At 40.1% G+C, this 17,494-nt stretch overlaps 1 protein-coding gene across 3 annotated transcripts in view; it reads right to left on the minus strand.

Moving 5' to 3' along the window:
• Positions 1-17,494, minus strand: part of SGMS2 (sphingomyelin synthase 2) — a 173,020-nt gene that overhangs the window by 8,937 nt on the left and 146,589 nt on the right. For 2 of the 3 annotated variants that reach the window (XM_040476701.1, XM_040476692.1), the window contains 3 exons: positions 11,868-12,563; positions 8,068-8,185; positions 2,829-2,982 (listed from right to left, as the gene is read on the minus strand). In XM_040476701.1, coding sequence (XP_040332635.1) covers positions 2,829-2,982; positions 8,068-8,185; positions 11,868-12,322 — 727 coding nt within the window. In that variant the 5' untranslated portion in view covers positions 12,323-12,563. Of the gene's footprint in view, positions 1-2,828; positions 2,983-8,067; positions 8,186-11,867; positions 12,564-13,383; positions 13,404-17,494 lie in introns of those variants that run through there. The other variant, XM_040476710.1, reaches the window with a different exon arrangement.

Below are 17,494 nucleotides of genomic sequence, written 5' to 3' on the forward strand. Positions count from 1 at the left end.
TTCAACGTTTATTTATTTTTGGGACAGAGAGAGACAGAGCATGAACGGGGAAGGGGCAGAGAGAGAGGGAGACACAGAATTGGAAACCGGCTCCAGGCTCTGAGCCATCAGCCCAGAGCCCGACGCGGGACTCGAACTCACGGACCGCGAGATTGTGACCTGGCTGAAGTCGGACGCTTAACCGACTGCGCCACCCAGGCGCCCCTTCAGGCCAGTTTTCTAAGGAACCTAGGCCTCAGTGAAATATTTGCACAACTGTGTAAGACTCCCCTCTGTGTAAAGCCCACAAAATGGTCCTGGTCCCATGTTTTTATCTGTTCTCTTGACTAAATTAAAATCTATTCATGACAACCAGGCAAACAAGGAAAGAGACCAAACAGATCAAAAGGCAGGAAAACAAAAAAATATATGAATGATGCATCTGATTCTAGAAGCAGACGGCTCAAAGAAACCATCTGGGACCACTGCTTACTCTGAACCAGAACACAGGGCATCACTTAGAAGGTGACTGTTTTTCCTAATTGCATAGGAAACGGGAACAAACGTGGAATGCTCTGTCCATGTACAGAACCGATGCTAGAGTTGGGTTTGTACTTAGCATTACAGATTTGCCATTTCATTCCTCACCAAAAATTAGAAACATCAGGATGTAATTCTTTCACTGCTGTATGTTAACTCACACAGTTTTTGAAACCTCAAGCCAAAATCACGTTTTGGGAAGAAAATATCTCTACATACTGCATAGCCTTTATCAGAGCATAAAAATAATCACAAGTTGCCTTGCTATTGTCCTGAAGTAAAAGAAAGAACAATAGTGGGCAATATACCTGGACTGTTCCTTAGCAATTTTATAAGATCAGACAAGTTGGGCTCCCAAATATTCTAAAGAGACCCAAGAAATTAATAGCATAACCTCTAGAGTCAGCCTGCTTGAGGTTGAATACTCCATCCTCCAATTACCAACTATGGACTGTGGGAAGTCACTCTAAGTGTCCTCTCTGAAAAAGGGGGAAACAGTGCTGCTCTCATGGGGTGGCTGCAGGATTAAACGAGTTATTTTCCATCAAGGACTTAGAATAGTGCCTGGCACAGAGTATTATGTCTATTTGCTATTATTGTTAGCATCACTTGGTCTTCAGTTATTTTCTAAAATTGACCTTCAGTTTCCTGGGGTGTTTCTTGTCATTACTTGCAACTCACCATGGCTTCGTTCCAACATGCAGCTCCTCCCTGCCTCACCCTCATCTTCTTCTCTAAGTTTCCTATGATTCTCAGATTAGAGTGAAACTCCTATAGCATGAGTCCACCTCTGGACTAGAAAATAATTGATCTTACACACTGGTGGAACTCTTCCCAGCAAAAGTTAGAGTTAGAGTCATCAACAACACAGATCTCTCTACTGGCTCATCAGAACCAATAACTACATATGAGAAATAACTGACATTGAAGGAAGAGACAACCCCGATATTGGTGCAGAAACAGACTCAGGTTCTCCCCATTACCATCTCTGGTAGAAATGTGAGGACAGAAATAAGGGGAAAGGTTCAGAACGGCCTCCACCTTATGTCAGGAATAATGAAGCCTGTGCACTTAACATGCTACTCTCCCCACTCTAAGTGTGTGTGTGTAGCACTTACAAAGGAAACACCTCAAACTACACAATTCTTACCAAAAAAACCCAAAAAACAAAAAAACAAAACTTCCTCTACTGCAAATAATCTCAAATCTTTGTCCTAAAGCCCTCAAAGAGGAACTGAAACCTGAGACCCCAGGTGGCCTATGGGGACAAGAACTCACTTATGTGCCACTGACAGATAAACTGTGATGTCCATACTGCCATGAAGTAAGGCTAAACCTGTTTGGATTAATGACAGGCCAAGAGAGGGTAGAAGAAGCAGGACAACAGAAGGGCAGGTGACCTTCTGTTGGTCTTTGCCAAAAGGCCTCTTTACAATGCTGAGGAAGTGAAGAAAGTGGAGATAAAGTTCTAAGAAACCATATGGAGTATTCTGGAACTAAAGGTGAAGGTTAACCTGACCAGCTTTGCAAAAACGAAGGAAAAGGTATCACTTACTTTGAAAGCATTTTGAGGTGACGGGTCTACATAAATCGAACCTCAGAAATCTACAACAATGGGATCTGCTGGGCAGCTAACCTCAAACACAGCTCCCACGATGAAGGAGGCACCATGCCAGCCATGAAAGCTGCTGGGCTCCATAACGATTTTGTATAACAGCAATTAAGTGTATAAATATGGAAAGATACTTCACATTCTTGCCTCCATGTTTTGTATGAAGAAATGATCAATATTGGCAAAATATTTTTTGAAGATGCCTATTAAAGCACAGAAGTCAGCTGGAAAATGATGACACTGAAATGGGACAAGAAAACATCTAAAAAAAGGGGAAAACATCAAATTATTTGGAATGATGGAATGGAAGTTTCATACAATGGAAATTACACACTCATAAGTCATTTACATTCAGCTTTCCAGTGCACTGATTCTGTTTGTAATAAACTTAACACCTATTTGCCAACACTAAAATAGCTTTTCATACCTTGAGAGGTTCTAATGAGGGACTGAGACATTCTGGAGCCAGATTACATGTTAGAGAATCCAGGGCCAAGTTTTAAGTCTCCCATGTTCAAATCACATAGGCCTAGTTGGAATGAATTAAATACACTCAGACACACACACTCTCACACACTCACACACCTGTACCTTCCATAGATATCAAGCCCAAAGGGTAAGAGTTCCCATAAGTTTCAGGGCCCAGGGATCCCTCCCACTACAGCGGTCAATAGAGTGGGAATGAGTTAGTACTCACATTCTTTGATGAACAAATAAGTAAGTGTCAGCACAACGGTGTGACCACTGAAGAGGAAGTCTCCACACAAGATATGGGATCCAGTTATGGACAATCCACCACCAGAAATCAACCGTAGAATCCGTTGTACTTTTGCCTGAGAGTCTCCATTGAGCTGAATGACACAAGAAGATAAGGAAGAAACTTTACAAGCCGATAAAAATCACATTTCAGCCTAATTTATAAGATATTTAGAAAGGTCAAAACAAAACAGCTAAAAAAAATTCACCAGGCTGTGCTTTTTTCTTTTTAACTTAAAAACTCAAAAAGAATCCAAGAGGGTAGCTCCTCAAACTAGGTTTTATTCATTTATTGGCGAGTTTTAGTGACATGCTTTAAATTATTCAATATGTTACTAATAATATGTTTTGGTGGTAGTGTGTCCTTGGGCAAAGCTTTTAAAAATATTAATAACCAATGACTTCACCACAGCTATGCACTGAAAAAAAATCAAAGCTACTTTCTTTCCTCTTTTTAGGGGGAAGTCAGGGTTTTGGATGGTTAATATTTGATTCAGCTGAATACCACATTACTAATATTCTAAAGTGTATTCAGACCTTGTGTTAAGTGGGCAGCCGAAAGTGTACAAATAGCTGTATTAATATCTGATCAAAACATTTCACAGTTAAAACGGGGAGCTGCAACACATTAAATAATTTAAACAGGTTTGAAAATGATGGATTAGAGATGTATTGGGAGCTTTAAAAATGAGTAGCTTTGATTAGGAAAACCATCCTCCAAAGAAATAATCTGTGTGTTACTGCAGAGGGTCAGAAGAGAGTCCATAGAACAATGGTGCAGAAGCCCCTAGAAGCCACCATGATGACATGGGAAACAATGATGGGCCAGGATAGGAGTTTGACCCAATAGTCAAAAGCTTATATCCCATGAAAATTTTAGCATATGGGAAGGAGCAGTGGACTGAGCTGGTCAGAATAGCAGGCATGAAAAATTGGAAAACTGAAGTGCTTGGGGGTCCAGGGTTTCAGATCAGCCTAGCATCAGTTGAAGAGGCTTAGAAAATCAAAGCATGATATTCAGAAATATATTCAGTAATAGTACACAGGAGAGGAGAAATATAGAAAGACCACTAATGACTATTCATTTGGCACCTAGGGGGACAGTTGTATGCCATGCTGTCTTTTATACTCAATGATCCCTGAACCATGGCCAGTCCAGCCTTGATGGTGGTTAAACTGGTCGTGAAGACAGGTAGTACCCTGCCCAAGTGGATGCATGGGGTGAAGGAGGGTAGAGTGTGTACAAATGGATGGGAGGAGAGTCTGGGAGGAGAGAAATTCAATTAGCCTCTAGAGCAAGTAGAAAACCATCTTATACAGTAGAGTAGGAATCAGGGCATGATTCTTTGCCCAAAACATCACTACTGGGGAGCCTAAACATTTCCTGATAAAAAACAATTCATACGGATCTGGAAAGCTTTCTGGTATCCAGATGACCTATGTAAAAAGGCAAACACACCATGATTGGTTAATAGTTGAGAATAAAGCTCTGTAACACAAAATGACATAAACCATGATTAGAGGGTAAAGTGAGAAAAAACCTTCTTCAAAAGTTTGTTTAGGGCAAGCCCAGCTGGCAAAAACACAACACAGATATTTTATCAAGACTTGATAGTCCAGGGGTTCCTGGGTGGCTCAGTCAGTTAAGCATCCAACTCCCGATGCTCAGGTCATGATCTCACGGTTCATGAGTATGAGTCCCGCATTGGGCTCTGGCTGACAGCACAGAGCCTACTTGGGATTCTCTCTCTGCCCCTCTCTGCTCTTTCCCCGCTCATGCTCGCTCACTCTCTCTCAAAATAAACAGACATTACCAAAAAAAAAAAAAAAAAAAAGTAACAGGTGATCTTGCCTTGAAAAGACAGGCTCTAGAAGGCTGCAAAGGATCCACATCTGAGGAAGGAGAAGTACTGTGGACAGAACTACAGAACTCATTTCAGGTTCACCTCAGCAAATGTGTGCTGTAAACTGCATCAAATTGTGGATACGCCCTTCATGTGCAAGACAGAACCTAGCCGGGTGCTTTATCAGATCAACCACAGTCCTTCAGGAATTTCTTGTCACATGGTTGGGACAAACAACTGTCAACACGGAGATCAAATAAAAAAGTACATACACTGCCCAACCATTGTGTTTCCAGTTTAAAAGGACACATGACTCTTCATTTCAAAACCCTAATACATATATATTTTTATCCGCTCATCGTTCCCAACTCAACACTCTAATTTTCTAAGGGCAGAAACACTTAGAGCCATCAGTCCCTTTACCTGGGATTAGATGGGCCCCAAAGGTATAAGCAAACTAGGAGCTAAACTATTGCCACACATTCTCTTCTCCTCTCTTCCTTTCAGCAGCCAGGGTGAATGGAGATTTCTGATAGCACTGGATTCATTATGCCTTTACAGAATACAGAACAGAGGAAGCACTCTCTCTCCTTGCTCTGTCTTTTCTCAGTTCTTAATTCCTCAATCCTGTCACTGCTATCCTAGATAGCAGTTCATGCTCAAGAAAGGGGAAAAAAGAGGGCGGGGTGAGGGTATAAAGAAAACTGAGGAAGGTCAGGGAAGGTAATGGTGAGAGTTGGGATTAATGGACTTATTTTTCTAATTTTGTTCTGGTTCACTGGGACCCCCAACGCTCACCACTTATGACTCTCGTTCCTATTAATTTCCTGATTTGTCAGACACCATTCTATGCCATGACTGGATATGGAACTGAAGATGCAGACAGCTAAGAGGAGAAGCATCAATCACAAGAGCCAAGGCAGAAAGAGGCTCAGTGTTCTAAGGGTTCCTCGAACTGTCACCTCTGCACGCCACTCCCCACAAAAAAAAAAAAAAAAAAAAGTACAAGACAGGACAACTTCGTTGCTGCCAAATCAGAAAACTTACCTTGCAGACTGTCCCTTCAGTTCAGAAGAAAAGTCCTCCAGACATCCTTGGCCAAGGTGTGAGGAAAACTTTCTCAGGGAACAGACTATAGTCATTCCAGCCCAACATTCTTGTATGTGGCAAAATGGGTTTGAAAAGCTAAATCATTTCATTCACGTTCTAATAACTGGGCCAACATTTATTTAAACACACTTCTCAGAACACACAGTTTGTGGCTGCAAACCAAAGCTTGGATTGCTGGGTTGAAGCAAATTGTAAGCAAAAGACTTAAAGTACAGCCCAAGACAGACAAAGGAGAAGGCAACTGGAAAACCGAAAGCCAAATAGTTCACCAATCTTGTGAAATCACTCGTGGTGATTGTATCTTGTGAGTGACAAGTTTATTTGGCACCAAGGACTAGATGTGACACCCTCTCACAGAGAGTGGTTTCAGTATACATGGTTCTGTCATTGCTCATAGCCACGAAGGACATTCTACACAGTCAGCAACAGAGGAGGCAGGTAGATTACCTAATAGCCTTGTGACCACAAAAATCTAAGGAGCACTCAAAGCCAGTGGCTGAACCACATTTAGAACACAATTCTGACTCTTGTTCCATAACACCCTATCACCTCTAGTCAAAATGATTTGTGTTTGTTTTACCGAACCATTACTCAGGCACCTATAGCCTGCTTATGCTTCAGGAAGAGGTCTTGACAAATGAACATGGGGGCTATTTAGTTAGGATGTCACCAGAGCTTCCATTGGGAGTATTTGTAGCTTGGTGATCCAGTGGTATGTTTACTGATGTGGCTTCTGAAAATTGCAACTCTTCCAGGGAGGATAATCTTTAATTTACTTTCTTTCTATAATCATAGCAACTCATCTCTGCAAACCTCATCCATTACTAGGATGGGCTTGCCTTCTTTTCTGTGCCCATTTCTTCATTTAACACATAGCAATAACCCCTTAGAAGTGTTTATTACATTTCTGAACTTCTCCCATGCCTTAAATTAGTTTCACTAAAAATCAGCCAATGTTTAAATTCAATATGTACACTGTTTTAATTACAGATACTTTCTGCTTTGATGGCTTTGGAAAATTATAGCTTCTCCAAACCACACCTATATTTGGTGAGGGAGACTGTTGACTTAGAACAACTCTATTTTTCCTTCCACCTTGGACATCTGCTTAGTGTTCAGTAAAATATGATGTTAGACTTTACTCCCTTGTCCAGAAAGCACATGATTTGTATGCTTCTTTTTTTATAAACCAGGACATACTGGGGTCTAAGATGATTAACAGCTCTCTCACGAAGTGGCTCTACCTGGAGAGACTGTAAACCCTGCTTAAGACAGTTTCAGTATTTATTCCCACAATGTATTCCAGCAAAAGGCCCCTCTAGCTTTCCAACTGCTAAAAACTTTGGGGTCATTCTCAGCTTCTTTCTTCTACATCCATATCCAACTTATTAGCACATCCTGTTGGCCTTACCGTCAAAATTCATCTTGAATTGAATGACTTCTCCTCACCTCTTGCCACCACCACTGAAGTTCATTTTCAGTGGGCCACAAAGGGCCTAGGGGACCCAAGGCCTGTCCCACCTCCATCCTTTCCACCTCTACTCAGCCACATGAGCCTCCTGACACCTTTTAAATCTACTGTGACTAAGCTATTTCCTTGGCTTAGGGCTCCCCCCAACCACATGGCTCACTTCCTTATCTTGTTTCCTGCCCAAATGCTTTCTTACTACAGAAGCCTTTCTGATCTCTGTATAAAGTAGTACCTGTCCTCAGCATCGCTCTTACCCTTACTCAGCTTTTCTGTTTTTCATCTGATAGCAACCTGACATATCATTATGTGACAAGGTGTGCATTTATTTCTCAGTTGTCATCCCCCAACAGAATATAAGCTTTAGAAGAAGAAAAACTTTGTTTTGGTCATTGCTGTTGCTACAGTGCTGGCCTGGTGCAGAACAGGAGCTTAATACTTGAATGAATGAACGAATGAATAGGTAAATAAGAGGGCAAAAAAGCAGAGTTGAACTTTTAGTTAACTAAAACTTTTAGTTAGTAGAAACTAAACTAAACACTGTAACTTTTAGTTAGTAGAAAATGAAAGTCTAATGCGCAAAGATACACATTTTATGAACATATTTAAATTTCTTCCCCCAAGTCTAAAGAGAAACAAAAACTATATTAGATTGCAGTTAACACATATGAAAGTGTCTAAAGAGCATGTCAATAGGGAGCAGGTGTTCAATAATCGTTTTCTTCATCTCCTCTATATGGTAATTCAGAGGTACTTACCTTTGGGGCACACTGGAAATGCATTCCAGGCACAGGGAGAGTAGTAACATACATTGTGATACAGCGATACAGGTATAAAGTTCCAATGATAAAAAAGAATCTGCGCCCCACAATTGACCTAAAGGAAAAACAGGGGTGGGGAAAACAAGTTTACTTGTTGTTTCTGCTCCTAATGCATTATCAAACAACGTTTAAGAGAATAAAGAATAACAGAGTGGCATTAACAGACCACAGTTTCACAGCTCAAAGGCTTATTTGTGAACTGCCCACCCCTGCAATCCCATGGAGAGGCCATACTGTAGCTTTCAGAAACAGAGGTTCACATATTGTGATAATTCTAGGTGGGTTGGGACCCAAAAGGAGTGTCTGTGGGGAGTGGGGGAGTTAAAGTTGACTCAGGGTTCTACACAACCACCTCTCCTAAAAAAGTTACTCTTTGTGCCAAAGAATTCAATGAACTATGTTTTCAGTCAACTCACTGCATTAATAAAACCTTCTCTTGAGAACATATCAAGGTATAAACGAGCCAGTCACAGAGGAATTAACTAATGAGCCAAGGTGATACTATATAATTGGACACATAGGGAAATGGGACAACTAATTTAACCTAAGTTATATAAGCAAGGTTTATTTGGAGACCATCCAAAAGGATTTTCACAACTTGAGCATGAACTATTTTGTCTATGACTATATAGATTTTTAGAGAATTAAAAAAAAATTTTTTTTAATATTTACTTTCGAGAGACAGAGAGAGACAGAGCATGAGCAGGGTAGGGGCAGAAAGAGAGGGAGACACAGAATCCGATGCAGGCTCCGGGCTCCGAGCTGTCAGCACAGAGCCTGACACGGGGCTTGAACTCATGAGCTGTGAGATCATGACCCGAGCCAAAGTCGGACGCTCAACCAACTGAGCCACCCAGGCACACCAATTTTCAGAGAATTATATTTTGAAACTGTCCGAAGTATCCTTGTGCATTTACGGGCATTTACCAGTGAAGCTCTTAACTGATGAGTTTACCCTTGTTTTATTCAACCTTGATCCAAAAAAGCAATAAATAAATAAATATCCCACAAGTCCTTTTATACTTTCGATTTTTTGGTGGAAACTGGTATTAGTCCCTGTCCTGGACCACTAAGTCCTCACTCCAAGGCAGTGGTTCCTAGAGGGTGACTCTGAGCACACCTCAGGAATCCTCCACAGGGGTAGGCCCTGCCTGCTCGCACCACTGCTTCACGGGTATCTGAATGGGCTTTGAGGGTTCTGAGTGTCCTTATGTCCAGTTGAAGATGACAACTCATTTTCTGCTATGCAGTTAGGGGTGGGTCTATAAACTCTGGGCTCTGGGGGTTCAGAGATGGGCGGGGTCCATAAAGCCCCTAGAATTGCTAATTGTGACTTCCTTAGCACATAAACTATATTACTCCAGGTCCCCCATTTTCAGAGCTCTCAAACTTTCAAAACTAATACTGATCAAAGACTTCTGGAAAAATAGGCAGTTTCAGGTATGTGGCATACTTTTAGTTTTCTCCAAGACTTTCATCTGATGTGGATCAAGGTCTAATTCAGGTAACTGTTAGGATTTCTAACTTACAGAATTATGTACAAATGTAATTTTAGTTGCATGTTTCCAGTAACTATTTTAAGAATATTCCAGGGTTTCTGGGGTCAAAATATAGAGAAGAAAAATACCTAGACTATTAGATGAAAGTATTTATTTAGTGCAAGGCCATTTATTTCAAAGGTTTGCTATGCTAACTATGCCTTTTCAAGTACTGAAAAGGAATGGGCGATAAACAGTGCTGAGTCTCTCCATTTGGTTAAGTGAAAAACAATTCATTCTTTGCTTCTAGCTCAGACCCAAAAAGTGTTGAACTGTGTGCTTCATGCTGTTAGACAAGGTAAAGTAATAAGCAGGAATTATTATGAGTCAATTATATTCATTCCAGCATTCTGAGTTCAGCTGTACTCAGAACTGAAAATTAACTTAGAAGGTAAAATGTGCACTCTGCAACCTTATTTAGAAAAATAACTAGAGCTAATGTTTGGGGGGGCCACCCCGCCCCACAGCTTTGAAGATGCTTTAACAAAGAAGAGCAAGTAGGCTTTCTCATTCAGCCAGGATGTTCAAAACATGTTATAAAAATTATCCTACTAGTTACTAAAATACATGATACAATTTTACCTCAAAAGTGAAAAAAAATTAGTATGATTTCCCCAACAAATTTCTGATGATGGGTTGTGACCAAAATGGTGGGTATCATTAAAATGTGTGGTCATCTATGACATGGTAAAATCTCAGGTGGTCATGGAGAGGCAGTGCATAACAACTCTTTAGATGAAGATTCAAATAAATTGAGACTGTACCTCTGGATAGAAGCCAGCTACTTACCAGACCCTGGAAAATATCTCTTTTCACATAGATACAAATAAAATGTTGGCCTAAATTAAAGGAGAAAGCAAACACCTTTGGCCTATGCAGGCTCTCTTATTTTCAGTGTCAATTGTAGAAACCAGAAAGAGAAACACTAAAGTTCAACAAATGTATTGTTTGCTTTTGGCATAAAGCATACCATAACTAACAACTTTGGCAGCAAAAAGTTCTAGTAAAAGGCAGTTGATGGCTATCTTTTACTTACACATATTAAAGAAAATGTTTACGAATGACTTTGGTTTGTAGAATAAGTTTTCGAAACTACAAACTTGAATTTGGGGAACTCTTCAGCAAATAGAGACTGAATTCTTCTATTCTCAAAGCAACAACCAATGGAAAGAACAATATGACATAAATTTTTTCTTCTAAAAATGATCTTGTGGTATTAATGTGAAAATCCTATTTGTGAATTTTTGAACAGTATGTATTGACTAAATATATATTACATTTTCAAAAGCCTCAGTTTATGAACAATGCTTTGATCAAACTTATATTTTAGTGATTTAATTGCTAGAATCTTAGTAGAGAACAAATCTCCGAAGGATAAATGAAATGAAAAAGGGAATTGAGGGGCCTTGTTTTTATGGGCTAGCAGCGAGATTTCACAGGGAAGCAAAAATAACCACTTCAGAGCTATGTCCTATTTTTAAGTGTCTTTAAAGCAAAAGTACCTGGCTTCCTACTTCCTGATTGCTCCTGTTTCAAAACAAGGAGACTGAAACCAGTGAACTAAGAGCTCCTTTGTGGTGCCACGGGGGAAACTGGACAGTGTGTTTACTTTAGAAGTCTAAAGCCCAAACTTCATAGACCCACATCTAAATTCAATTTCTAAAACTCTTGTGATTGGATTCCCAATAGGCAAAAGAAAAGGAAATGTAAAATTTGAGAACTCCTGAATAGAAGCAAATCTCAAAGAACGCCATTGACTATAGACCAATATAGTCATCACATTATGAGTAATAAGAGAAAAACACTTCCCAGTCTACTCCATTCCCCACCTGTTAAAAGCCTAAAATAACAAAAGCATGATGATGTGAATGTTATTCCTTTCCAAGCCTCTTGATTTATCATTCAGATACCACAGTACCAAGTTGCTTAAAATCAGGAACTGCACCTTACATTCATCAACTCTGAATCACCAACCACAGCATATCTGTAATGTCCTCGTATTTGCCCCTTTCATACACAGTTGCTCAACAAATGCTTACTTATTCAATAAGGTAGATCTTTGGATGGCTTCTTGTCATCAAATGCCTGGCTAGGAATGAATTTATCGGACAAAACTGAGGAAGACAATTTCAATTATATATTTACTCCCTTAAATACAAGCTTACGGCAAGTCCCCCCAAAATTATTAGACCTACTTACTTGTATCTCAGAAACAGCCACTGGGTGATCCATAATCCAACTAATATAATCCCATTTATTTCTGATACAGAAAATGCCCATTTTACCCGATCAATGTAATCAAAAAACTTGTCTGGTAGCGGAGGGCTGAGCTCCTTGGGAGGCACCCTTTCGTGCACAACTGTGATCATGACGGTTGTTAAGACAAGGTTGAAAAGAGCGTACACAAAGGCGATCCCTGTTTTCCACCACTCCAGGGGAAATTTGTTCCTTGATTCAGTGGGCATAGCAATTTGGATATAGTCCGGGTACTTTTTGGTGCCCTTTCGCAACCCATTGGATAAGCTCTTAGGTTTACTGTTGCCATTTTTGTTTTCTTCTTCAACAGGCTCGGCAGGTCTTGTGTAAGTACTTGCGGGATCATTGGTTTGATTTTCCATATGTTCCTCGAGTTTTGCTGTCTCTATAATATCCATGGTCCCCCAGTCTTCAGATCAAGAAGGAGATGGTAAAGTTCTTGTTCTTTGTGCAAACTTAACTTTTTCAAATCCCTCTATTTCCGAGATCAACATGGACTCTTATAACTGATTTTGTTTCCTAGCACAAAGTGAAGAAGGTGGCCATCTGATTACTGTTCCTTCCATGCAGCTACCTGCTGTACACTCACCACCTTCAAGAAAGGAAGCCAATTTTCTTTCTCCCAAAGGTGTTACCCACCTGTAAAAAATAAAACAAAACTACGTTCAGAAACGGTGCATGTCCAATTGTTAACCATCCAAAACAAAACAAAAGCATTATCAAAATAAGGAAGCAAATACCAAAGCCATTTGCTTTATAAATATATCATAAGAACATGGTGAAAGGTGTTGAGATGGAGTTTATTTGTAAAATACTGAGTTGTCTTATCTTGGAAATCTTGTCTCTTTCTGAGCTGATGTCAGTATTAATGGGAACATTTTAATAAATCCCTTTAAAATCTCTTTAAATAAAAATCAGGACCCAACTTGGCAAATACTTCATCAGACACTATTACTTGTTGCTAACCATGAAGTCACAATAAGTTAGAACCTCTCCAGAGACCACATCATTCTTTCCTAAGACTGTAGCTTTTCTGTGAACCTGGAAGAATAAAAAACTGATGAGGTGCTTACATGCATTGAATAATCGTTACTCTCTTCACTTGTCAAAGACTCAATTTTTTATTTCCTGGAGTCTTCTTAAACGACCACTTCTCAGAACAGATTCAAGAACCACATATGCAAGGTACTTAAGGTGGCATTGCCTCAGTTTATCCTTTTATATTTAGAGATGCACACCACACATCAGGAACGCGGACAGCCTTCAAAATAATACAGTGAAAAGACACACAAAGCCTTAGCTATGTTTTCATTCAGGGAACACAATCCACTTGTTACTCGAGAAAGATAAAAATCCTCCAGCTGACATGCTAAATTAGTAAGGAACCACATTTTGAGGCAACCGGCACAATTTCTACCGCGCAACAGAAACTGACACCCTGGGGACCAGCTCCAGGCACTTACCACCGCGACACGGAGGAGGAAAGGGTGCCTTCGGCGGAGGCTCCGCAGGCTTCAAAGAGCAAAGACTTCTTCACAGCGCAGAGCCCCAGCACCAACTCTTTTATACTTGCTAGCAACACAGCCCCAGCTGTTCTCAATTTAGGAAAGCAGTATTTTAGTCGTGCTGCAGAACCCAGCCACCTGAAGAGGTTTTCGAACCTCGTAATTAGTCCCCACCCTGAGTACACTGCACAACTGCAGCGTAATTCTTCACATTTTAAAGGGCTCCCTTTCAGGGGAACTTTAGGAAAAAACAGGGAGGAGGAAAAACTCAAAGCAGGACAGCTAAACCTTCACTTAATGAAAGAAAGAGGGAAAAAAGGTAAAATGGCACAGTCAATAAGTACAGGCAATATTTGTTGACAGTATGGATAGCAAATAGATCAACCACACGCCTTTATTGTGCACCTGAACACCTCAGCGCCGAGGGCGCGACGCAGAGGCAATTAAAAGGAGTTTATTAAAAAACATGCCTGGCCTGAGCATTCATCCAAAGAGCTTGCAGTCTGAGGAGACAGAGCTCAAGTGACAACAAAACTACTGGGGAAGACAGAAAGGTGTACTGTAAAAGGAAGGACAAGGTGATCACTAGATAAAAACGTAGTTTTAGTTGTATCTCTGCTCCCCTGACAAGCTGTGTCTACAGAGAGGCACTGTCCACTTCCAGGGAAGTGACGGCATAAGGTGACCTGGAGAGAAACGGATGGTCACTGGACGACGGACACAGGCTAAGAGGTCTCACTGAGAAGCAGACATCTCACCTTTCTATGGTCCCTGTGAAAAGCCCCAGGCACTAAAACATTAGAGCAGGATGAGAAAGGACCAGCAACCCTGTATGGAAACTGGGATTGACAGAGATCCTTTGTAGAACCCTAGCACAATGTTGTGGGAAGAGTAAGTACAAATAGCAAAGAGATGTCTTGTTAAAATATTTGCAAAAGCAAACTTTGACACTCTGGATTACCACTTCTAATGGAGGTGCCAAAACACCAACTCAGTCGTTGCCTGTCTCTTTTCACCACATCTAGGCTAATCCACTCATAGTCTCTTGCCAAACTCATCAAAATTCTCTCCAACTTTACTACTCCACATCTGCTCCTAGCCTGGTGTTCATATGTGAAAGAAGCTTGTGATTTTGAAACCCACGTCCACTGGCGGTCTTTATAAGGTAGCTATCCAGTTCTAGAACACAAAATGTAGAACAGAAGAAAATCCAATTAGTTACCTGTTTTATTATTTTTTTTTCCTAAGAGGAAGCACTCAGCCACTCACCTCATGGGACAACTGTGAGGATGACTGAAATAATTAATCATAAAGAGCTTTGCACTACTGGGAGTAAGAGCACTTGGTGTGTGCAAAGCCCATTTATCGTCATTAGTAGCAGGATTGATATTTTCCTTGGGATTTCATTAAGAAGACTGAATATACAAAGCACATTCATCCTGTGTCAACCAATTTTGTGACACAATGTCACCGAGATGATGACTACAAACATATTCATTTCTATGGTGATCCTTTGCTACCAAGTAAGTATCTGGGAAAGTGACAAAAACCACAATAGTTTCGATGGACAGCAATCCCATTGGTTCATTTGTTTACGGTACTATGCCAGAGCACAAGGCAGATGAAACCTTTCCAAGTCCTTACATTGCAAAATACCAGAAGTTAACCTAGAGAATATTAAAAAAAATTTTTTAAATGTTTTTATTTATTTTTGAGACAGAGAGAGACAGAGCATGAACGGAAGAGGGGCAGAGAGAGAGGGAGACACAGAATCCGAAGCAGGCTCCAGGCTCTGAGCTGTCAGCACAGAGCCTGGGAGCGGGGCTCGAACCCACGAACTGTGAGATCATGACCTGAGCCGAAGTCAGATGCTCAACCGACTGAGCCACCCAGGTGCCCCAGAAAAGTTAAAGACCTGTATAGACTAATCTTCCTTTTGAAGGAAAGCGCAAAACTCTGAAACTTTTTACACTTATATTCTGTTAGGTTGTTTTTAGGACAAAGAATGACTTATTCCAGAAGCGCAAGTAAGGTTTCAAATTAGGAAATGATTGTAAGAAAACACAAACATATGTAAACAGAAAAGACAGATTATCTTGAGGGAAGTACAAAAGGCATTTGATACAAATCAACATCCACTTGGTTTCAGGGGGAAAAAGTATTCAATAAAGGGAATAGAATTATCCATTTAGAAACACATTCTTTCAATGCCGGTATCCTGTAATATGTGTTTCAGTATCTGGTGTTACTCCTCTTTTCATCCCTAAATAAACTTTAGAATCTTTGTCAAATTACAAGAACACATTACTACTACTACTACTACTACTACTACTATTTAGGGGGTGGGGGGAGAGCACAAGCAGGGGAGAAGGGGAGAAAGAATCCTAAGCAGGCTCCACAACCAGTGCAGAGCCCGATGCAGGTCTTGATCTCACAATCGTGAAATCATGACCTGAGCTGAAATCAAGAGTTGGACGCTTAACCGACTGAGTCACCCAGGTGCCCCAAGAAAACACATTATTAGCTTCTGTTTTATTTCTGTCACCTCTATTCCATAAAGGGTTTGATATGACCATATTCATACATTAGTTATTCCCCTTAATAATCTCAATAGGATTTGTCTGTGTAATTTGACAAAACAATTCCAAGATTCACACTGGTAGGTATTAGGTTATATATTACATAATACTAGGGTAATGACACTGAGTTATTCTATTTTGAGTTTATCCAAAGGAAGAATGTACACAAAATATTTCTACATTTTTTTAAAGTTTATTTATTTATTTAGAGAGAGTGTATGTGTGCATGCTCCAGCAGGGGAGGGGCAGAGAGAGAGGGAGAGCATCCCAAGCAGGTTCCACGCTGTCAGTGCAGAGCCCAACATGGGGTTGATCCCACAAATGATGAGATCATGACCTGAGCTGCAATCAAGAGTCAGACGCTTAACCAACTAAGCCACCCTGGAACCCCTAAATGTATGTTTTCAACAGTCATTGATATGAGAAAATTGAAAATAACCTAGTATCCAAAAACAGGGGATTAAATGAATTATGGTTATCTCACTATCATAAAATACTACGTTTTGATGTAGTAACTATAAAGTGTGAGACAAGCATAGAAATATTACATAAGAAGGATGCAGTTACCCAATTAAAGACAAACTTAGATCTGAATAGGAGATGGAGAATCTCAGTAATTCATCTCAGAGGTTATGGTTTTTAAAAACTGGGGAAGGGGCCATGTGACAGACACTCAAGGCTATCAGAAAAGGTATGGTTGTCAAACTCATGATGCACATATCTTCTTAACAGTCCTGACCTGAGGCTCACTGATGGCAGCCTGTAGTGGAGACTGAGTATAGACATGAGCTCTTGTCACAGGGCTTAGAAATGGACGGCTCACTAGATCCCTATGGCAGCCTGGTTGTGCATTTGTAGTAGTTAAGAAGACAAGACATATTAAATGTGTAAATGTAGTTTAAAAATTAAGGAAACTTATCTGAGTTTAAAAATGGGTTTTAATGTTTAAAAAGAGGTCATCTATTAAAGAAAGAAGTTAAACACTGATGGAAGGAAATGTGTTTTTAACATCTGCAAATTGGAATTATGAATAAAAGAAAATTTATACATTCAGCTTAAAGTCTTAGGAAAAACTAGGTCTTGAAACAATTTTAACGAATGGAAAATCAGTGGAAAGAAACACCTGATAAGTTTCTTAACAGACATAAAAGCTTTTCAGACTTAAAAACAAAACAACTCAGTTGTCACCATAAAGCCATTAAAAAGTCAAGTTGTAGAATTAAACAGCCACAAATAGTTCTCAGAAAATGCTACTTACCTAATTAATCCTCATAAAACCCTAGGAAATATTTTAAAGAAATTGGGGTAAAGTGAGATGCTCAAGGCCAGACAGGGAGAAAGAACAGAGCCCAGATTAGAACCAGGAATCCCTGACCTCAGGAGCCTGTATTCTTAATGGCACATCACCACCTCTGGTGCCATTATGTTAAGAGGTCAACAATATAGTCAGGAAAAGAAAAGTGACAACTATGAGTTTTTAACATTT

The sequence above is a fragment of the Herpailurus yagouaroundi genome, unplaced genomic scaffold (genome assembly GCF_014898765.1).
Source record: "Herpailurus yagouaroundi ecotype Mexico unplaced genomic scaffold, PumYag 28, whole genome shotgun sequence".
Taxonomy (NCBI): Eukaryota; Metazoa; Chordata; class Mammalia; order Carnivora; family Felidae; genus Herpailurus; species Herpailurus yagouaroundi.